General features: G+C 37.0%; 1 protein-coding gene across 7 annotated transcripts in view; it reads right to left on the bottom strand.

Moving 5' to 3' along the window:
- LOC126194626 (ral GTPase-activating protein subunit beta) overlaps positions 1 to 25357 on the bottom strand; it is a 425832-nt gene that overhangs the window by 227142 nt on the left and 173333 nt on the right. For all 7 annotated transcript variants that reach the window (XM_049932779.1, XM_049932783.1, XM_049932785.1 and 4 more), the window contains one exon: positions 21963 to 22047. In XM_049932779.1, the coding sequence (XP_049788736.1) occupies positions 21963 to 22047 (85 nt within the window). The remainder of the gene's footprint in view (positions 1 to 21962; positions 22048 to 25357) is intronic.

Genomic DNA, 25357 nt, shown 5'->3' with positions numbered 1-25357 from the left:
GCAACCCCTGTTGCAGCTTTCCTTAAGGGGGCAGCAGAGATAGCAAGACCAACAATGGTCTGCACAACAATAAGACTGGACATAGTATGAAGGCTTTCACGACCGGATGACATATCTTCTGGTAAACCTTCCGGGATGTAAGGTCGTGGTCCATGAAACTCTTCGGCTCCTAACATTTCGTCCAGAGCTGCGCTGGACATCTTCAGAGGGGTGTTTCTCCTCCGGTGAGTCTTGCCGACTGACTGGTCGGACGTCTGAGAGCGACTTGCTAGACAGTTTTATCCGTGACGAGATTACGATCGATAGTTAAGTTTTATCTCTGACAAAGATTATCTCTGCATATCACGTGTAACTCTGGTCACGCCCACTTTCTACGATATATAAGTCGCTCTCAGACGTCCGACCAGTCAGTCGGCAAGACTCACCGGAGGAGAAACACCCCTCTGAAGAAGTCCAGCGCAGCTCTGGACGAAACGTTAGGAGCCGAAGAGTTTCATGGACCACGACCTTACATCCCGGAAGGTTTACCAGAAAATAAGACTGGACACAGGAGTGGCACCCTGTTGGCTTTTTAGAAGAGTTCCAGTTCTGTGTACAGTATCACAAAGGATGTATCGACATCTGGAGGTTCCAAGAACAATGTACATTGCAACAGTGCATTTGTCATCATCTAACAGGCTCAGCACCTCACATGATACTATTGGCAGTGATTGGGTTCACAACACGGTTATATCTGCTTCACATAGCCAGTAATTTGGACAGTAGCTCTTACATTTATGACATCATAAGGCTGTTGGTTGTGTCTTGTCTCACACTGTTACATCTGCTTCACACAGCCAGTAATTTGGATAGTAGCTCTTACATTTATGACATCATAAGGCTGTTGGTTGTGTCTTGTATTCGATTTCTCTGTGACATTATTTTTCAAACATGTAAGGCAAGACCACATGTTGCCCATGCTGTCCTGAGCAACCTTGAGATAGAGTTGCAGCACGTATCATCCAAGCTTAGCCTAACTCAGTGCTCATCCAGGTCAGAGCCACTGTTGTTACCAGAAGTGACAGTTCTGCATTTTAAATTTCACACTCTGTAGTCTTCCAATAACTTACAAATTACGTAATGTTTTCTTTCTTTTATACCATAGACTCACAATCACAAAAAACTCGTATTTGCTGACCTTCCTGGTGAAATTTTAATTTAGAACGGTATATTAACCCACTACCTTCCTGATTAGGTACCACATAGCTTTTACTTCATATACTGCAGTTTGAATATAGTTATCAATACTTTTTAATTACTTTTCTTAAAACACACACACGCGCGCACACACACACACACACACACACACACACATTATATATCTAAGGGTTCTGTACCTCAGTTGGTAGAAATGGAACCCATCTAAGATCACTTTGTTGTTCATCTGCCTGTCTGTATGTCTGGCGGATCGACTGACTGACTGCTAAAAACTAGTTTTCTCTGGAAAGGGTAGTCATATCAAGTAGAAATTTATGTCAGAAACTAAGGTCTACAGTTCCTTGGTGGTGTAGCAAACTGAAGCTTCTAAGCCAATGCAATCAAAAGATACAGCCATTTATTTCACATATTCTGATACTGGAAAACTCACTCAACAAATGAGACAATGTACTTTCCATTGATCTAGAATCACAAAATTTGGCAAGGTCCCAGGTTTCATAGTACAACTAAAGGAAAAAAATCAGAAAATTTTAAATCTGTAATGATATCACATGAATAAAATTTTTTTTGTAATTTGTTATTAGACTTCAAAATTAAAATTAAAACATTTCCAAAAGTCTTGCAGCTCAGTGTCAGTAACAGACAAAAATTGTAGAGATTCTCAATTCCTGGGATGGATAAACTGTCTACACACATAATTAAGTTTTTATGAAATCTTCAGAGTGCAAGTTCTACTTGTACCTGGCCGATTTTTGTAATATTTTGTATGTCTGTTCATGTGTTAGAGCAATTCTTTTCTTACACATTTTGTGCAATTTCTCTTTTTCAGGCATCAAGATCTAATTCTTTTAGGGATCCAACAATTTGCATTTCTAATATTAACATTTACAGTATGTAAAGAGATGCCTGCTTCAAAATGCAGTACTAGAATACCTAACAATGTTGTGGTCCTAAGTCCAGAAGGCTGACATGATTCAGCTTCCCTCCCTGGTCCATCGAGGCCTTAGCCTCTCTCTTAACACTTTTAGCCCCCCCCCCCCTCCCTTTTCTACCACCCATCCTCCCCTCCTTCACTTAGAGACAATTCCTTGATACACATCTACAATCCCTTCTTTTAATCACACTGTGGCATAATTTTCTTTTTTCCAAAATTTGATTCAATACCTCCTCATTAGTAATCTAATCTACCCATCTAGTTTTCAGCCATCTTCTGTAGCACAGCATTTCAAAGTATTGTCTGTACTGCTTACTGTCCATGTTTCATTTCCATACGAGTCACCCTAAATACAAAATGCTTTCAGAAAAGACTTCCTAACACTTAAATGTGTATTAGATGTTAACAGATTTCTCTTTTACAGAAAAGCTTTTCTTGGTTTACAACTACTCATTTTATACCCTCTCTACTTCTGCTGTCATCACTTATCATTTATTTTGCTGCCCAAATGTGTTGGGGATATGTGAACAAACATTTTCCAGCATGCATAGTGGTGCACAAGATATGATGTGCAGAATGCATTAGACTCTGTGGAATATACATGTTCCGTGTTTGTTGATGGGCAATGTAATATATTTGCATAGCCAAATGTATTAATATGTGTTGTGCAAATAAAGCAAAAGTTTATTTTGTCCCTTAAATAGTTGTTACTTGTCATTTAGCTGCATTAATTTGCATAAACTACTACAGGGTTTTGGCCCAGCTACTGGATTAAAGCAAAATAATAAGCTTTAAGGCGACCTGTATTTGCGCAAAAAGTGCGCGGAAATTTGTATAAAGTTGGATTGTGTACGCTATACTAAGAAGAAAAATAACTCCAAAATGAGCACAAGACTGATACCGCAAATAGAGCGGCTTGTAGGGTGTGAAAATTACACAACCTGGAAATTTGCTGTTGAGGCGTATTTGCACTTGGATGACTTATGGGACATCTTAAATGGTAAATTGGAACCTTCGGAATCAAGTTTTGCTACTAAGGATCGGAAGGCGAAATCAAAACTAATCCTTTTGATTGATCCAGTGAATTATGTTCACATAGAAAAGGCTATGTCTGCAAAGAAGGTATGGGACAAACTGAAAAACGCATTTGAAGATGGTGGTTTAACTAGAAAAGTAGGATTCCTTCGTGAGCTGATAAGCACAAGATTGAATAAGTGTGAAATCATGGATGAATATGTGAATAAAATAATTTCAATCTCTAATCATCTGAGGAATATTGGTTTTGAAATTGCAGATGAATGGATTGGAACTTTATTGTTAGCTGGACTACCAGAGAAATATTCGCCAGTGATTATGGGTTTGGAAAGTTCGGGAATACCCATTACAGCAGACAGTGTTAACGTAAAGATTCTACAGGATGTGAAGACTGAGCCAGATTCTAATGCTTCAGAAAAAGAAACAGCGTTGGCTTTATAATCTGAGTACAAGAAGAAGAAGCCAATAAGATGTTTCAGAGGCCAGAAAACTGGACATATTGCTTCACAGTATAACGAAAAGTTAGCACCTTAATTCTAGTAGTCCTGAGAGAAAGGCTATCCTGAAAGGTAAGGCATTTTCTGTTTTTTACTCTTTTAATGAAGTGATTGATGATGATGCAGAATGGTTCCTAGATTCAAGAGCATCTGTGCACATTACCAAAGCTCCGTCAGGTTTGTATGATGTTCAGTCAAGGACTGGCATTGGAATTTCCACAGTTGACGGATGTAAGTTAAGGTGTGAACTCGCAGGAAAAGTGGATCTTAATTTGCTTGTGAATGTGGAAAGGGAAATTGTTACTGCTCATGATGTACATTATGTAAAGAACATTGCAACTAATTTGTTGTCAGTAAGTGAAATAGTAAAGAAGGGTAATACAGTTATCTTCGATATAGAAGGAGCCAAAGTGATAGATTCTTGTGGTGATATTGTAGCTACTGCAAGTAATGTAAGAGGTATTTATAAAATGAATACAGTTCAAAATACTGCTGAAACAGGAAATCACTTTGTTTATGCTGCAAAAGTTTCTTGTGGCATAGGGGACTTGGACATCTGAATAGGAAAAATATGACTTTACTGAAGAATATGGCAACTGGAATGGAAAATTATGGAACAAATAATGTCCAGTGTGAGGTGCATTTGCAAGGGAAGCAGGCTAGATTGCCATTTAAATCAAGTCATACCAGATCTACTCTCAGATCTCTGTGGACCTATGGAGAATGAATCCCTACGAGTTAGCTTCTATTTCCTGACATTCATAGATGATTTTTCTACATACACTTATGTTTATTTTATAAGTAGAAAGAATAAAGTGAATGTTCTTTAATGCAAAATGGTCAAAAGACAGACTGGGAAGAAAATTAAAATTATTAGATCAGACAATGGATCAGAGTACGTAAACAGACAGTTTGAAGAACAGTTGAATGTAATGGGTATTAGGCATCAGACTACCATTCGCTACAGTCCTCCTCAGAATGGAGTTGCAGAACGAGCCAACAGAACCATTGTAGAAAAGGCAAGAAGTAGGTTAAGCGATGCTGAGCTACTTAAGTGTTTTTGGGCAGAGGCTGTGCCAACAGCAGTGTATTAATTAACAGATCCCCTACCAAAGCTGTGCGACACAAGACACCTTATGAAGCATGGCCTGGGAAGAAACCGGATCTAAAGCACTTAAAAGTCTTTGGATGTGAAGCCATTGTTCATATTCCAAAACCATTAAGAGGAAAATGGGATGCAAAATCTCAAAAATCCATTTTTGTTGGCTACTGTGAGGATACAAAAGGCTACAGATTCTATAATCCTGTGAATAAGAAGATAATAAGTAGTAAAGATGTAGTACTTTTAGAGGATTATAGACCTAAAATAAAGGAAAGTAGTCAAAATGATACAGTTATGTAACGAAGCATAATGTGCAATAGGGCTGAAACAGAGGAATGCGAGAATAAAGAGGAAGCTGATGTGCTAACCGAGAATCAAATTGAAGAAGAAGATTCAACAGAGGAAGTCAGTTTAAGGTAGTCTTCACGTGTAGCAAAACCAAAAGAATATCCAGAGTATGAAATGTATGCTGCCCAAACAATCAACAGTTGATGAAGCTTTAGCAAGTTCAAATGCTCAAGATTGGAAAAGGGCTATTGAAAAGAAGCTGCAATCTTTTGTGGATAATGATACATATGAAAGGGTTGACATGCCTGAAAATAAAAAGCCACTAAGAACAAGATGGGAGTTTAATATTAAAAATCCTGAGAGTGCAATATCAAAATTCAAAGCCAGATTGGTAGTTAAAAAATATTCCCAGAAAGAAGGAATAGATTACAATGAAACTTTCTCACCAGTGGTGAAGTATTCATCATTAAGATACCTTTTAGCTCTTGCAGTAAAGGAAGACTTATTAATTCAAACAATGGACATGAAAACAGCCTACCTGAATGGAAGGCTGGAAGAGGAAATAAATGTGAATCCACCTGATGAAGTTAAGCGACCTTATTGAGGGAAAAGGAGAAATTGGCATTTGAAGAGAGGCATATATGGATTAAAGCATTGCTGGTATAAATGTTTGCATAAAACTTTGATAAAACTAGGCATGTTACAGTCAAAGGCAGATCCAAGTATACATCATAAAAGGAGCAATGAGGAAATTGCAATCGTGACCATATGGGTGGATGAATTTTTTTTATTTTAACCAATAGTGAAAGCCAGATGCACCTTTTTAAAAAAACAGTTACAGTCAGAATTTAATATGCATGATTTAGGGGAAATTAATCAATACTTAGGCATGAAGATTCTAAGAAGTGCCAACAGAGAAGAATTATGGATTGATCAATCTCTGTACACAAGGAAAATCTTAGATAAGTTCAATATGGAAAATAGTAAATCTATTTCTACTCCTATGGAAAATATTGCAAAACCTAATAACTGATGATGACAACAAACGTAAGGAAAGTGTACCCTATTTGGCAGCTGTAGGAAGTCTACTGTGCTTCGCACAGACTTCCAGACCAGACATTGCATTTGCCACAAATGCAATAAGCAAGTTTTGCAGTGATCCGAGAGAAAAGCACTGGATGGCAGTCAAGAGAATATTCAGATATTTAAATGGAACTGCTGATTATAAGTTAAAATATCCTAAAACTGTAAATGTAAATTTGGAAGGATACAGTGATGCAGTCTGAGGAAATGAGCTGGAAAGCAGCCACTCCAACACTGGAAGTTGTTTTAGACTAATGGGAGGATTGATATCATGGTCATGGAGGAGACAAAGAGTACTGTAGGAGCTGAATATATGGCCTTGTCCTCCACTATCCAAGAAGATCTTTGGATCTGTACACTGATGAGTAAAATAGAATCTCCTCCAACATTAAAGCCAATTGTGGTAATATGGGAGCTATTATACTTGCAAAAAATAATGTCATCAGTGTAAGATCCAAATATATTGGCATAAGGCATCACTTTATAAGACATTACGTGGAACAGGGAAATATAATCCTCGGTTATCTATGTATAGAAGAAATGTTATCTGATCTCCTAACCAAGCCTCTCAGTAAGGACAAATTTCAGAAGCTGGTGAAACATTATGGTTTAACCTGGGATGTATAGTGTTGAGTATCTGAAAAATATTTGATCAAGGGGGAGTATTGGGGATATGTGAACAAATATTTTCCAGCGCGCATAGTGGCGCAAAAGGTATAATGTACAGATTGCATTAGACTCTGTGGAATATACATGTTCCATGTTTGTTGATGGGCAATGTAATATATTTGCGTAGCCAAATGTATTAATATGTGTTGTGCAAATAAAGCAAACGTTTATTTTATCCCTTAAATAGTCATTACTTGTCATTTAGCTGCATTAATCTGCAGAAACTACAACAAAATGGCAAAAATCAACTACTAATTTTGCTGTTTCAATCAAAAATCTCATTCCCACAGAATCAACTGACTTACTTCCACTACATTCCATTACACTTGTATCACTTTCATTGATATTTATTACTTTCAATTATGTGTCTCTTATAAAGAATTGTTTAATCTGTAGTGTGTATTGGATTAATTGCATTAAGTGATAGTTCTTGTGGTGGTGTAAATCATACCTACAAGTTTGTTAAGTCTAACTGTGTCATATGCTGCTGTTAGATCAATGAATGCCAAATCTATAATCCATTTTCTCTTGAGAATATTTGCAAGAGAGGGTAAATTACAGGCATGGCATTTGTTGATCTACTAGTATTGTTCTAACGGTGGCATATGGAAGATTTATACCATCACCAAGGATTATTGGTCAATGCTGTTCATTCGATGTCTACTACATGAAGTGTTATTCTTTATTGCCTGGAACAACAAGAACAGACAATGGAGAATTCAAAAGAATGGTCTGACACAAGACAGTGAGCTAGTCTTGCTGCTGTACAATGCCTACAGCAATGGCTAACCTGTTGGAACAAATGTGATACAGTATATTTCATTTATGCTGATGATACAACAGTTCAGCTCCAGAAAATACTACCAGCTAATAAGAAATAGCTTTTACTTTTTTTTTTAAATTTGTAAGCATTCCCAATGTTTAATAAGTGAGCATTGAAGACCTTGGCACCAGCATTCAGGAACCCAGTTATGCAATATTCTTACTGCTTTTTACTTTAGCTACAGTGCTCCAAAAGATAATTCATAAAGAGAACTGGGAACAATAATGTGCAAAATAAGTGAGCACCTTTGTGTTCACATCAACATCACGACAGAATTTTCAGTGCAAAACATGCCGAAATGATCATCATCATCATCATCATCATAAGGCAAGTCTGTTACAGGCGTTGCTAGTGTTGCTTGATTTTAGCTAATCCCTAAGGTATTTTACACCTACTGTTTGTAAGTGATAGATTTTTTCCTTCGTCAAAGAGTAATGTCTACTACTGAGATGGATAAGCTTTTTAAAAATATAGACAGCAATGTGTTGCTAATGTCTGTCTTCCGAACCAGTAAACTCCCCTCCCCCCTCCCCCTTCCCCACAACTTTGATTCTTTAAGGAATTGAACTACCATATATATAACAGCTTTAAATGTCTTATTACTTTACAAATGAGTTAGTGTATTAAATATTTGACACAAGGCATGTAAGCAAGAAAAAGTTTAGAAAAAGTTTGAAACCATGTTTAAAGTTTGCTGGAAGCCACTAAATGCTCTCATCATCAAACACTGATTGAGTATAATCCAGATAATTTGCATTCTGTTTTAAGCAAAAGCTATTTTTTTCATGCAGCAAACGCTAGTTTCTCATGCATCTCAACATTTATGACTCCATATCTTGTAGAATGATATAATTTTGCAAGTACGTTCAGTGGCATATCTGTGGATTCTGTACACAAAATGTATTGCGAATAGAGTTAGCAATAAAGAACCAGTAACCTGAAACCACATGACTCATGGTGAAGTTTTAATGCATGAACAGTGAAAATGTAATATGTGTTAAACTTATTTCCTTTCAACATTTTGTAGAGGTACCAGAGAGAAAAGGTTTTGTAAATGTTTGAAATTATGTATAAATATTGCTGAGAGTTGCTAAGTGCTCTCATCATCAAATATTGTTTGAATATAGTCTGGGCAATTTATGCATCATGAGTTAGGCTGCCCCAAGTCGTACACTGTATCTAAAGGTAGTACTTGTCTTACTGTGTTAAACCTTTAATTTAAGATTATATTTACTAATGAGTAAATTATGACAGGATTTAATTTCTTTTTAATTTGGTCAGTTATTACATGAAATATTAAAAAAATAAAACTTATGTTGCCCCTGGAAGTCATTAGACAGGCAACCTGCAACATGAACTGTGCACTGGGTTAGACATTTAGTAATACCGATTGCTGGTTTCAGATAACTTTCGAGAGTGTGGACCAATGAGTACTGAGTTGTAGAATGCAACAAAGCACTGCTACTGGAAAAATACAATATAATAATTACAAAAGGATAAAGGAAATACAAAACTGTATAACAGCAGGGAAATTAATAAGCTGGTAGCTATAATGGATAGTTCATAAGCAGCATACTAAATTGTGCAGCTTCTGTTTATTACAGTATTATAATAAATTATGGTGAACTAAAAGTAAACTCATTGATCTCCAAGAAGACTTCACTGCAGCTAATGTCTACACTTTCTGAATAGCAGCCAAAAGAGTAGCCCACTATGTCATCACAGTAAAGAAAACAAATAGACAAGACTCTGCAGGAGAAGGATTACTGAGTATTTGTAATATTCCATTTATACTACTTCTTTTTCTTGTCTTTCTCCTGCACCGGGTCAGCATGGTTATTAACATACCTGGTATGGTTAATTTAAGGGATTGCCATATGCCCATATGCCCTTCCTGTCACAATGCTCTTAACCCCCCGCCCGAAGAATAGAATATGTGTACCCCCAACAGTCTGTGTGTCATGTTATTCACATGAAAGTGAGCAAAAGTTATGTAAATGTTTGTGGATTGTGCAAGATAGGTGGGATTTGGGTATCAGCAGGGTCTTCACATAGTGGGCGTATTCAGATAGTGTGACGCAGGAAACTACCTAAAAAAATCACACACAGGCTAGATGGCACACTGATTCTCATTGTTAATCTACTAGGCAGATTCCATACAGGGCCGGAGGACATATCCAGCCTGGAAGCAGCACTTCAACAAGCATGACTATCCAGCCAGGTCTAAAATTTCATTTATACTTGATTTCTTTGGATACATTTGAAATTCAACTTAATTGTTAGAAGAGATTAAAATCCAACTTTTTAAACACTAAATACGTATTTGCAAATTATCAATATCAGCACAGAGCCTATTTCAAACCAGCATATTTAAAATTGGAAACTTGGATGTGGTGACGGAACAAGGATGAACCTACATTTTAATAATAATAATAATAATAATAATAATAAAAAAAGTATATTGAAAATAAACATTTTAGAAGAAAGAATAAATTTCAGAAGTCATTATGAAAATGAAATACCTTTGATTAAGACAATGAAGTTGATCTATCTGCCATCAACTACATCATTTATAAAACTGCAAGAAAATTTGTATCTGTCAAAATGAAAGAATATAGCTAAAATATTGATTGATGGAGTTTAAACATATATTTAAAACCATTAATTGCCTCCTTTAGCAATCTGCGGAGACAGAAAGTGGGTCAAATGTATGCCAAAAGGTACATACGTCGATCAATCAACAAATGTGCCTTTTGTTGTATGTTTGACTCTGCTCTTTGTCCCCACAGAGCACTAAAAAAGACACTTAATGATCTGATGATGACCTTCAAAGATTGAAATTGTTTACCATGAATGAAATATATTTAAAAGTGTTTGTTAATTATCAATAACAATATTGCACATGTTGGACATGCACCTAATTTGGAAAAACTATCTTGGTTGCTGGGTTTCACTAATGCATGTACTGGATTGATGCATTCATCAGTGGGTCTACAGATTTTCAATAGCAGCAGATATAAACATGGAGAGCACAAATGTTCTACACAGGTGGTGAACACTACGGCTCATAGACAAGGCATGTGTACTTTCCACATATGCCAGAGAAAGGTCATGGGGGCATCTCAAATGATTGATTCAAGGCAGCTGTCAGCAAGGACCCAGCTACAATGTGATAACTCTTTATATGCTCACATCTAAGCTACTCAAACAGCTTCAAAAGTAGCTATTTTATATGAAGGAGGCATTAATGACATCAAACACAGTTGCTGAAAAACTTTAACAGGATCAATCCTAAAATTAAATATGCAGTCAGATTTTTAGAAAGAAACATGCAGTAACTTTTTGGTTCTAGCTATTAAAATGTTCAATAATGCACTTACTACTGACATCTGTTTTACACCTTCGTGCACTGACAGGATTACTAACAATCGGCCCCGTCGCCTGAGAGCATAATTGGTCACGTTTAAGCTCTTCAAACAATAGGCTTCTTAAATTACCTTTCAATGAAAGTGCTATAGAGCAATAAGTACGATAGTGCACATGCTGAAGCTAACTGTAATAATGAGGGTGGTGTTAAAAAATTATACAATAAATTGTTTTTAACTGAAGCAAGAAAATGACAGCTCAATAACTTCTGCCTAAACAAAAATATATTTCTCAGATATATAATGATCCAGACTGTCAACATACTGCTAATAGTTTTATTCATACAAAAATGAAAGTGAAGTTTCATACTAACAGAATACTGGACAAACTTCTGCAACATTCTAAAGGAAGCAGACCAAGTAAATTTTCAGAATCAGGTATCCATATAATTAGTTGTGGACATAGTAGTAATTAATATATTGGTTAGGTGAGCAGAGATTTCACAATGAGATTCTGGGACCATTCATATGAAGGTAACAAGACTGTAGAGGGCATGCACTGAGTCCTATTGAAAATACTCTTTAGTCTCCCACTGCCAAAGGAACTGGAAATTAATTCACACAGAATGAAGGAACTGCATTATACCGTTATAGGGCTTTTAATGATTTATTAAAATGAGGCTGAACATAATCTGTTGTATCAAAAGCTGTATTCATTGCACTTGTACATTGCGCATTGGCCACCTGAAGACTTCGTATGTGGCAAGTCACTTTTTAAGAAATGCAATGAAATTGTGTGGGTTTTATCCATCCTGGATTTTCCATCATTAAATTCTATGGATTTCGTATTTCCATAGTCACAAGAAAGTAGTTTGTATTTCACATTCAATGTGCAAGAATTATACTATTTACTACCATTCAACTTGTAGACATAGTTTATCCATATTTTAAACACTTCAATTTACATATGAATCTTTAATACAAAGTTAATAAAGGAAATGTGTTTTGCCAATGACTTATTTGACTTTCCCTTTGGATGTCTGAACATGCGAGTTCTATTTCATATTTATGGATTTTATGGTTAAAATCGAAGAAGGAGAATGAAGTTATGTTTCACTACAAAATCACACTTAGTATCTATGTTGTATAAATGGAGAGCTCTTGCTCTTCCCTTTAAATCACGTAACATACTTTCTGTTGTTTTACCACATGATGTTCAACTGGTTCACACACACATATTTAACTGCATGTCAGTTGTTAGTACCTTAGAAAGCTGATATGAGGCTCAGCCTGGCACTTCTCATTTTAATGTACAGTGCAGTTGGTGGACATCATACAAATATCTATGTTTCAGGTTTTATTTTGGTCTGTATTAATCATGTTATGATTTTCAGTTCTAAATAGTTTCTATGTTAGCACACAACAACCTCCTCCTTATGTGTTTCCTCTTGCTTAATTTGGGTCTAATGATGGATAGGCTAAATGTGTCATAACGAATAATAAACACATTGTGGTCTGCACAAATTCTGTATGTGAATACTGAATTCTTCAGTTCCTGTGTTTTACAGTATTTAATAAATTATGCTGATTCCAACCAGCAATTGTTGGCCTGTAAGAAAATGTCATTATTAATAAAGTCTATGTTTGTTTAGTAGTAGTCTGAACTAGGCACACAACACACTGTTTAAAAGTGAAACTTCGCAGTTTTCATTCAGTATGTGGCCACAAATTAATATTTCTGAGGGTGATACAACCACTTTCACAAGTTGAAAATGCATAGTATGAGAGTTACTTTATTTAAGAGTTAGTTTACTTGCTGTGAACATATATGTATGTATTTGGATACTGACTTTGGTGCTTCTAGGATGACCATATTTGGAGTCCTCAATCAGTATTCTTGTTTCGCCAGCAAACATTACAGCTTTTAAACAATTCTTCAAGATTACTGAGACTTTATTTATTCATTAACAATAGGAGCATACAAAGAGACCGTGGCATGCCCAGAGACCACCCTTGTAAGACTCCATGTTTTATGTTCCTACAGTCTAAGGTAAGTTTTATTCCTGAGGGGTAAATTCTCAATGTGATCCTCTGCTGTTTTGAGGGTAAGTCTACATCCAAGCTAGGAGAATGCCACTAATGTCAGTAAATTTTAGTTTCCCAAGGATAATTTCATGAAACACATGATACAAGGTTTGTTCGTGTTACAGCTTGCGCAAAAAGCATCATTTCTGACAAAACTGGATTTGTAAGTTTATATCTGCCTCCTTCTACTGAAAACATTCACAAAAACCAAACAAAGGTAGTTAACATTCTCAACTTTGAAAAATAACTATGTAAACTGAAGGTTGAGGGAGGGAGGGGGAGGAAGGAAAGGAAATGAACTGATGGTCATAATTTGAAAAATGAATCAACATTATAAATTGAGCCAATTTCTCAGAGTTTGTTGCTTTTTTGGGTGCCCATCACTATGCATACTTATGTTCATCTGGACATACACATTGAGTCATGGCCTGATTACAAAGATAGTCCAAGGATGCTACTATCAAGTTATGCCAATATTTGAATATTTGGAAAGAAAAAATTTAATGATATGAAGAATCATCGTTCCTCATACACACAATTATTTATGTTAATCCCTAAGGGTTGAGTTTTGAAACTTGCATCCAACAGTGAAGCAAACACATCTAGGCAAGAGTAGATCTAAGGTGACTGTATTTGGTCATTTATTATCAAATGCGGAGTTTGCTGCCAATGTGTGGAAATAATCACTGACTTTGACGTTCAATGAATTCAATGTGTCACCATTTCGGCCATAGTTATTGTCTTGGAGGTCAGTTTTATTCATGTATCTATTTTTATATATTTTTGTGTAGTAATTGTTGTAACTGCGACCGGGACGGTCGCGGGGTAGCAATGACGGAAAGCGCGGCGGGACCCGCGGAGAGGCCCGCGAACAACAACAAAATGGGAGAGGACGGACACAACCAACAAAGGACAGAACGAATACAACAAGATCGAATAACGGGGTCACAAGGAAACAAACACATCCATTCATACACAGAACAAGGAAGTAAACTGTCTAACATGAGGTAACGTGTCAACTACGTGTGATTAGACTGGCTGCCTGAGCGAGAGGCAGGCACTAAGTACGCTATCGGGGGTGCCGCTATTGGCTGCTGGAACCACGTGTTCCGCTGTGGCGCCCTCACACTAAAAGCGGACCAGGAGGCGTGCGCCACCACAGCTTACGGCATGGTGGTGCAGAGACCTCTATGGGTCTTCGACGTCCATGACGTCTGGTGTGGATTCAAATTCCGCGGCGCGTGGTACCAGAGTAATATTTGGTATTAACTCTGCCTGCAGTATTAGGAATGAGTAGCTACAAGGCTAGCAAAACCGTATCACGTACGGATAATGCAGGAGAATAAAAAAAAAAAAAAACAGAACTACAGAAGTTAATAACTACTTTGGCATCTCATTACTCCTACTAGCACAAAAAAATATTGACACTACCTATATTAAAATAACTAGAACAAGTCAAGCATGTTCTGGGCAAATTTCAAGCAGGATTCCTAAAAGTTTGATCAACAGTAGAGCAAATATTGAATACGAAAACATTAATAAGGATTATATGCTGACAGCAAGTCTTTTTGATACAAGAATGGTGTATTTAATTAAAACTTTAGAATCTGTTTAAACCGTTAAGGATTGGGATTGAGAAGAATGGCATAGAAATAGACTGTTAATCTTTTGCAGATGATATAGACATACTGACACACGATTTTGAAACAGCAAGAGAACAGATTAATGTTGTGAAGCATGCAGTATAACAAATTGGCTTGTAAATATCATTCAAGAAAACAGATGTCACAGTAAATAATGCTTTAAACAGCTGGGCACATGGATTACGTCCAATGAGCTATATAAACAATCCCTGAAAGCAAATGCCAGAAAATGGAAATGGCTTTTCAAACTGCATGAAACATTTATGATAAAAAGTGTTTTCCCATAATACCAAAACTCATTATTACAACTCAGTCATAAAATATGTGTGTGTACCTGAATCCAAATTTCTTATTCTCTCTGAGAGATGTTTACTAGCAGAATTAAAAAGAAAGGAGAGAAATGTCTTACATATCACACTGGGTCTAAATTATAAAAACAAAATCTACATAAAACTAATGAAACAAGAAAAATATTCTAAAATAGAAAAAATTACAGAGTACATTTTATGGTGACATAAAAAGAATGAATGATTCCAAATGCATGAAAAATATCTTTAATATCTATGATTCAGAATTAAAAATAAGAAAATTGTGATAGGTGGGCATCAAGAACAATCTACAGGTTATGGGTACGCACTTGGATGATGCACATCGAGGCAACTTCAGGACAGCCGTAGTGATCCATTGGACTTTTGAGATTCAAAATGAACATCAGGTACCAAATGTTCAGATGAACACAGCACTAGACACACTGCATGCTTAACATTTGCTTTATACCAAAAAAATTAAAATTGAGAAATACTGCCATAACTGTTTTGAGCTAATTGTGGCTCAGATAGCTAACTATAAAATAGGTAAATATGTGTTTTTACTTTATTCTTGTAGTGTTGAAATTTTTCTGCATAATATGGGCATTTCTCGTTTCTGATAACAGACTGAAGGATCCAACAAAAGTACTGGTAATGGAAACAAATGAAAGAATTTTTTATGGTCTGTCATCATAAAAGTCCTTAGTGATTGAGCTCACACTTGGTCTGCACAAGAGTGGAAAGAAGTCAGCTGTAGCATTTCACAGGAACAACTCCAGCATTTGTCTTAGGGGATTTACGGATGTCAAAGAAAACCAAAAATCTGGAGCACCTGTCCTGCACATGTAACCTGGCACTGGAGTTGTTGATTGGATTTCTATCAATAGTTACGATCACCATAGCTGCTTCCAAACCACAATAATATTTCTCCATGATAAAATAAGGATTAATTTATTATATGTATTATACCAATGACAAAGAGACTCATTTGAGTTCCGGTAAGAAATTGGAGTGAAATTAATGAATTAATATTTTTCCTTTTATATTCACAGTGGTGAGATGAAATACTAATTACATTTGGAAGAGAGCTTAAGAGGACCTCTGCAGACACAATCATCCATTGTAGTGATATCCGTTAAGCTGTCAGTGTTGTCCTGTTTGGTGGTTTACTACCTTTTCTTCCTTGTACATTGAAGTTAAGGAGGAATTAATACAATTTACCATACCTGCCTGTTCAGTATCATAAGGCTCTATAACATGTTTGTATTTCACTTGAATTGTGGTTGAGTGCCTATTGTAGGTGTTTTTGCATTTACAGCGTTATTACTTGAACTGGACGTCATTAAATAAACAACATATATTATTCAGACATGGAAAAAGGAATAAATAAAGAACTAAACTGAGAATAGTGCTTGCTCAATGTACATACTGCATATCAGAGTATGGATTACGGTATGGCCAACAGACCATAACCCATCTCCTATTTAAAATTACTAATAATAACAAACATATGGTTGTCAGTCATTAAAGAAATAGAGTAGACTCTCGACTATACAGCTCATTATTAGATTAGATTAGATTAGATTAGATTTACTTTCATTCCATTTGATCCATAGTGAGGAGGTCCTCCAGGATGTAGATAATGTCAGAAAAACAATAATACATGACAAATATTTACAACTGAAACAAATAAGCTAATGTACCTTCCGCAGGTCCCAAGTGGAATGATTGTCATTTTTTAAATGAACACTATATGAAAGAATCATTTTACAGACACTAATGCACTGAATTTAAAATAAAAATCTTTTTTTATTTATTTATAAGGTAATAAACATGTAGTAAACATGTAACAGCAGAGGATCAAGTAGGTAAAATGACAAGGGCTAATAGAAATCCTTGAGTAACAGAAGAGATACTGAATTTAATTGATGAAAAGATAAAATATAAAAATGCAGTAAATGAAGCAGACAAAAAAGAATACAAACGTCTCAAAAATGAGATCGACAGGAAGTGCAAAATGGCTAAGCAGGGATGGCTAGAGGACAAATGTAACGACGTAGAGGTGTATATCACTAGGGGTAAGATAGATACTGTCTACAGGAAAATTAAAGAGAACCACTTGCATGACTATCAAGAGCTCAGATGGAAACCGAATTCTGAGTAAAGAAGGGATAGCAGAAACGTGGAAGGAGTATATAGAGGGTCTATACAAGGGCGATGTACTTGAGGACAATATTATGGAAATGGAAGAGGATGTAGCTGAAGATGAAATGGGAGATATGATACTGCGTGAAGAATTTGACAGAGCACTGAAAGACCTACGTCGAAACAAGGCCCCGGCAGTAGACAACATTCCATTAGAACTACTAATAGCCTTGGGAGAGCCAGCCCTGACAAAACTCTACCATCTGGTGAGCAAGATGTATGAGACAGGCGAAATACCCTCAGACTTCAAGAAGAATATAATAATTCCAATCCCAAAGAAAGCACGCGTTGACAGATGTAAAAATTACCGAACTATCAGTTTAATAAGCCATGGCTGCAAAATACTAACACAAATTCTTTACAGACGAGTGGAAAAACTGGTAGAAGCAGACCTCGGGGAAGATCAGTTTGGATTCCGTAGAAATGTTGAAACACGTGAGGCACTACTGATCCTATGACTTATCTTAGAAAATAGATAAAGGAAGGCAAACCTATGTTTCTAGCATTTGCAGATTTACAGAAAGCTTTTGACAATGTTGACTGGAATACCATCTTTCAAATTCTGAAGGTGGCAGGGGTAAAATACAGGGAGCAAAAGGCTTTTTACAATTTGTACAGAAACCAGATGGCAGTTATAAGAGTCGAGGGACACGAAAGGGAAGCAGTGGTTGGGAAGGGAGTGAGACAGGGTTGTAGCCTGTCCCCCATGTTATTCAATCTGTATATTGAGCAAGCAGTAAAGGAAACAAAAGAACAATTCGGAGAAGAAATAAAAACTTTGAGATTCGCCGATGACATTGTAATTCCGTCAGAGACAGCAAAGGACCTGGAAGAGCAGCTGAATGGAATGGACAGTGTCTTGAAAGGAGAATATAAGATGAACATCAACAAAAGCAAAACGAGGACAATTGAATGTAGTCGAATTAAGTCGGGTGATGCTGAGGGAATTAGATTAGAAAATGAGACACTTAAAGTAGTAAATGAGTTTTGCTATTTGGGGAGCAAAATAACTGATGATGGTTGAAGTAGAGATGATATAAAATGTAGACTGGCAATGGCAAGGAAATCATTTCTGAGAAAAGAAATTTGTTAACATCAAGTATAGATTTAAGTGTCAGGAAGTCTTTTGTGAAAGTATTTGCATGGAGTGTAGCCATGTATGGAAGCGAAACGTGGATGATAAATAGTTCAGACAAGAAGAGAATAGAAGCTTTCGAAATGTGGTGCTACAGAAGAATGCTGAAGATTAGATGGGTAGATCACATAACTAATGAGGAGGTATTGAATATAAATGGAGAGAAGGGAAATTTGTGGCACAACTTGACTAGAAGAATTGATCGGTTGGTAGGACATATTCTGAGGCATCAAAGGATTACCAATTTAGTGTTGGAGGGCAGTGCGGATGGCACAAATCATAGAGGGAGACCAAGAGACGAATTAACTAAACAGATTCAGAAGGATGTAGGTTGCAGTAGGTACGGAGAGATGAAGAAGCTTGCACAGGATAGAGTAGCATGGAGAGCTGCAGCAAACCAGTCTCTGGACTGAAGACTACAACAACAACAACAACAACAAATATGTAATAGAACTACTACAATACTCATTAACAATGAACACATTACTGCATTGAAATGGTGCAGAAGGTAGATTGTACTTGTACTTGCACACACACACACACACACACACACACACACACAAATCAGTTGGTTCTACTGAGAAAATCATCAATGGAGTACAAGGAGTTGGCCATCAATAAATCCTTTAGGTTTCTCTTAAACTGAATTTCATCGGTTGTTATGGCTGCTGGCAAGTTATTGAAAATGTGTGTTCCTGAATACTGCACACCTTTTTGTACAATCTGTCCTCTGTACTATTTGGCCCGCTTAATTCAGCCTCCTTAAATTAATATCAAAATGACATTGCTCCTTGACAAAATGAAGGTTAATTTATTGTATGTACTGTAGTATTACAAAGCTTTAGCAATCAGGCACCAACTACAATGCTGTGTGGCCTTTCAAAATATTTTGTGTACTTTTTATGCTCCTCGCACATCTGGTGTCAAAATTATATGGGTACATACTGTATTGTTAATCTTGAATAAATTATCAGAATCACTCTTCAACAAACATGCAATCTTCCAGCACTCACAAACAATGAGAAACACATGCAGAGAGCAGCTCTTGCCCAACCCTGTGTTCTTTGTTTCTTCAGTAGCACATCATATCAAAGTCCCTGTGTTGTGAAATTGTTATTTTTTGTGATACTTTGTGTTTTAATTAAAGAGTCTGAAATGAAAAACACATTGCAGTTACTATGTATCAGAAACTAAGTGCTGCAATGCAATTGGACTTTCAGGTACCTGCGAAAACTATTGCTTTGGAGTTAGGGGAACAAAGTACTGTTGGAAACAGGAAGAAAAATCAAGCAAGCTAGTAGAAGCAGAATAAAACTAAGGAAGACAATATACAGAGAAGTTGAGGAAGCCTTATATTTGTTGCATGAACATTTAAGAGGAAACGGTTTGTCCATCACCGACCAGTATCGCAATACTGCAATTTCAATGGCAAATAGAAGGAGAAGGTTCAGAATTTACTAATAGCAATGGATGACTGGTTCAGTGGAAAAAATGATTCAGCATTCGCTAGATTACCATAAGTGAAAAGATTTTATGTACTGACACGGAGGTTGTGCCACTGTTTAATGACTATCTTTTGAAGTTATATGACAAGAAGGGAATTTCTGGCAAACAGTTGTACAACTGATGAGTGCGGTTTAAATTACAAGATTCTCCTGTATGAAAATGCTTGCTTCAAAAAAGAAAGCTGTGGCATCTGGATACAAGGAAAAAAAGGAATGACTTACTGTACTGACATGTAGTAATGCAACTGGCAAACACAAGGTTAGGGTTATATTAATACGGAAATCACACAAACCTAGAGCTTTCAAAAACCTGAAAAATAAGGAATTCCTGTCCCGACATCACACACATCAAAAGAAAGCATGGATGAATTCAGAAATCTTTAAAAGCTGTTCCCAAAATGAATTATACCAGCTGTAGAGAAATATTTGAAACATAACAATTTACTGAAGAAAGCTCTGATACTTCTTGCATCCTGCCACTGACAAAACTCACAGATGGAAATATCAAAGCATTATTTTGACCGCCAAATGTAACTACTCTGTGTCAGCCAATGGACCAGGGGATCCTTGAAATGCTGAAGAGGAAGTATCACAACTGTCTTCTCAGTTTGCTGATATCAGTGACTGACAATGATGACCACTTTAACCTTTATGAAGAGGGTGGTTTGCTAGATGTCAAAAGGTGGTTGGCTTAAGTGTGGGAAGAGATTGTGAGTTGGTCTTGGAAAATTCTTTTAGACCATGACAGTGGAAATTTAAATTTTGTAGCCATGCGTGAAACCGAGTCAAAGATGGAGAGGATGATATTGTTTCATCACTCAAAACTGCACCAGATTGTGAGGATGTCAATGCAGAGCATGTCACAGAATGGATGACAAATGATGAAGTCAATGAACTAACTAACAATGATATTGTGCAAATGTTGATGCAGGGGGGGAAGTAACACAAGAGGAGAAGGCAAACTTAGATGACAAGAGAAATCTCATCCAACATTCAGAAGGCTTCAAGACAACTGAGGAAGCACTGCAGTACATTAGTGAGCAGGAGGGGACAACACCAACTGATATCACCTGTTTGCACAAGAGAGGAAATATGGCCGCGCAAAAGAGGGCTAAAGGAGGGAAACAATCATTTATCAAAGCCATTCTTAAAACCTCAGACCCGTAAGTTTTATCTTTTTTGTTACGCCTGGCTTTCCACGTGTATTTAATCATACATTCATACTTTAAAATGAGATCATTTTGTTTCCTTTAGTAGTTTTTGAAGGGTGTTGTACCTATTAACAAACACTTCTAACTAGCATGTGTTAGGTATGAAGTCAGAAAATGTTAATGAAATTGGGTTTTGGTATTAAAAAATGTGTTTTGAATGGTAAGGCTGGGGTCAGAAGAGAGAATTTATAGAACTCCAGCCTATCCAGATTTATTGTTATCTAGCTTAACCTTCCATCACATTAGGCTGACCAGTTGAGAGTCTACTGTACCCACAACAAGCTCTGAGAAGGAGATAGAGAGACTATTTGTTGTGTTGGTTTCCAATGTGGACATCATTTAAACTGGAATACTTCTGAAGATGAGTAAGGCACATAAATGTCATCATTTGTTGCAAGCTACTTCTACGGGTTTTTGTAGTAATGGTCATAGTTTAATGATGGATTTCACAACTTAGAAAAGCTATTTATAAATTATACTGTACTTCCAGCAGACCAATAATGTTTTTGCATAGTAGAAAAAACATTAACGCTATGTTTCTCATGAAACACTGTAATCTGGCAAAGACAGCACACATAGGAGCATAACTGGACATTTTTTATTCATGTTGACATTCAATTCTTTGTTAACATCTTTACGATGAAGATTGATTTCATATGCAGAAAGACAACATTTCACACAATTTGCACACAAGACAATATAGTAATATTGTACAAAAGAGAAAATTATTTTGTGGCAGGCCTACACTGAACATGATAACAGCTCTAGTTTCATTGGAAAGTAACATATCACGTGAACAGTACTGTTACTGGATTTATCAAAAAGATTCGTGATTCTAGCAGATATGAAAATCAACATTATTTAATGTCAGGATTACCTGAAAGTGAAGAGGAAGAGCCAGCATTGACAATAAAAGATGGATGGATGCACGACGCAACTCAGTTTTGGATACTGACAGTGACCTATACACAGAAGAGAAATAAATTAAATTTACAACTCAGCCACATATTTTAAACAGACACTTTTTTCATCAGAAATTTTCAGTTACCCCAAAACAACATCAAAATTCATTTGTAACTATACGCATAAGACTACATTTTTGAAAGCATAAAAGGAAATACAGATGAATGGACCAAGATTAAACCTGTCAGCAAAGTAATTATTTATGTCTTTAGGAAACAACTAATAGTCAATGTTTCCTTTAAACTGGATGCTACTGAGTATTACTACACTCTATCAGTAACCTGAAGAGCAAGCAGCACTTTTGGAAGAAGTAGCCTTTCCCAGAAGAATGCCCTGCCAGTACCTGCCATATATAATGACTAAGACTCAGATTCCGGTCTGGCAGCGAGTTCGGCTTGCGATGATATACAAAGAGTGTGTTAAAGCAAATTTCTTGCATTAGTTATATTAGTTACTAATTTCTGTCACTAATATGTTGTTAACATATTTGGTGGAACATAAACACTCCCAGGTGTGCTGAGCATTGTGTCTGTGCCACTCCCTTAAAAAGTGTGCTGTGGATGGACTGGCATAATATTGGGAACTATCAGCAGGTGCTCCTTGGACATAGTTGGGTAGAGACAGTCACGACCCTCCTGCATGCTCATTAGCGTAGAGACAGTCCTTAGGAAATTTGTACAAAATACAATCATCAGAAATTTTTCAAATTATTAAGAGATATGTCATCACAGGCTGTTTGTGATGATAGATTCTAGGTTAGGGATATTTTTACAAGTAATATGCCATCTACAATCAAATTATTTTATTCTACTGCTTATACCTAATGCATTTCAGAGCTAAAACTCCATCTCCAATAACTACATTGATTTTTGGATGTTACATCTGCTTCAGTTTATCACCTTCATTTAACTACAATGCCTAGCAGAGCATATGCGGAAAGAGAACATTAAAACTAAAAACATATAAAAACACACACACGAGCACAGACTCACGCATGCCACTGCCCCCCCTCCCCGACACACACTAGTGCTACCATACGAGCAAAGATGATCAAAATCAGAAGTTACCAATAGTGATAAGTAATAACTAATGGGTGAGGTAGCATGAACTCTATCCCTGTCCCATGGAGAGAGCAGAGTTCCACACAGAATTTAAGCCAAAACCTCTATTGCTATTTAAAATCTCATTTGCTAATTTAATGTTCACTACTTCCTAAGTAACACTATCCAACAGAAGTGCATGCCACAATCTTCATGTTGTTATATTCTGTAGAACAACTGGTGCTGAGGCGATATTCGGCAGAAGAAGATGTGCTCAGCAGTCAAAAATTGGCTCTAAGCTCCATGGGACTTAACATCTGAGGTCATCGGTCCCCTAGACCTAACTAACCTAAGGACATCACACAAATCCATGTCCGAGGCAGGATGCAAACCTGTGACTGTAGCGGACACGTGGTTCCAGACTGAAGCACCTAGAACCAATCGGCCACACCGGTGGGCCTGCTCAGCTGTCATAAGCATGTGTGATGCCTATGCTTAATATACAGGACCTCCACAGTGCTGATAGTCTGACCAATATAGGACATATCACAACTGCAAGGAATACAATACACCTGCTTTATGCAAACCGAGATCATCCTTCATGGATCCTAAAGGGCACTACTCTTACATGGTGGTTGAAAACCATGTTTCACATCACGTTTCTGCAGAATATGACAAATTTTGATGGAAATGATTACTGCACAAGGCAAAAAGGCAGTAGACTTTGATGCCACCTAATTATCATCATAACTCCCAAGAGCACTGTGTATCTGATCTGTCTTTCACACCCAGCGAGGTGGTGTGGTGATTAGCAAAGTGGACTCACATTCAGGAAAATGACAGTTCAAACCTGCATCTGGTCATTCTGATTTCAATTTTCCATGATTTCCCTAAATTGCTTCACGCAAATGGTGGGATGGTTCATTTGAAAGGGCATGGCCGACTTCCTTCCCCATCTTTCTCAAATTTGATGGGACCCATGATCTCGCTGTTTGGCTCCCCCCCTCCCCCCCCCCCCCCGCCCCCCCCCCCCCCTCTCCCAAATCAACCAATCAACAATCAATCTGTCTTTCACTATAATAACTGTGACAAAAGGTGACTTCCAGACGGGCTAACTCAACTGACATACGATTGGGCATGGTGAACCAAGGTACAAAGTACTCCTTCACACTAAGCAAGATGGTGACAACTGTCGGTCTGTAGATACAAACTGGTGTGAATTGGCTCCCTATAAATGGAATGTCCCAGCATGCCATCAACCTTCCTAATGACCAGCACATCAAGGAAGGGAAGGCAGCTGTCCTTTTCCACCCCCATTTAGGTGAATTAAATTTACACACGCTAAAAAGCCATTTAAATTTTTACTCCCATGATGCCAAACAACAAAGGTAACATAAAGTATTATTTTTTTATTTTTGACACTATCACTTATTCATGATACAATTATAATCAGCTTTGGCCTTCAAACGCCATGTTCAGATGCTATGAGCAGCATTTGATGCACAAGTGTTTATGCATTGTCAATTATCTTTCTGATCATTGTAAGAAATCCACTGATTTTTGGATGCGACTCAACAGAATAATTGAGAATGCATGAACATGTGTTCATCAAATGCTGCCCGTAGCATCTGACGATGGCCTTTGAAGGCTGAAACCGGTTATAATTGCATCATAAAAAAGCAAAAGTGTTCAAAATAAAGAAGTAATACCTTACAATAAGTCAATCACTGCCTCCGCAAACAGAATGTCGTTTTTTCCAAAAAAGTTCCTCAAAATCTTCCATAAACAGTACCATAATCTCAGCAGTCTGTTCACAGTTCTGGTCACTGCATAAAAAGTGGAAGTCAACTCATGTCAAAACAGGTTCATCAATTCAACGTCAAACATAATGTCAGTTAATAGTAATGGGATAGACAGAGGAACACGAGTGGAGAGAGACAGACAGAGAGAGAGAGAGAGAGAGAGAGAGAGAGAGAGAGAGAGAGAGAAAATCAGAATCATTCAAACACAATCCCTCTGATTGATGTGAGAAATTCACTGAGTTCTTAATGTGATGCACACACTGATCTAACAGTAGACTCAATAGAGTAGCAAGGTTTTTAGCTACATGGTACGTTGAAACACCAATAGGCCTACGAGAAACCCCTTCGTTGTAGACCTTTGGAAGGCCATATGATCTAGAGGGTACAGCACAATCCGAATTAATACTCTTGATAGTGTCCTCCAACAAGGAACTTTCCTTCAGGAGGATATTAGTTTTTTCTCAACA

This window comes from Schistocerca nitens, chromosome 7, assembly GCF_023898315.1.
Source record: "Schistocerca nitens isolate TAMUIC-IGC-003100 chromosome 7, iqSchNite1.1, whole genome shotgun sequence".
Taxonomy (NCBI): Eukaryota; Metazoa; Arthropoda; class Insecta; order Orthoptera; family Acrididae; genus Schistocerca; species Schistocerca nitens.
This window is presented reverse-complemented; position numbering and strand designations above follow the sequence as displayed.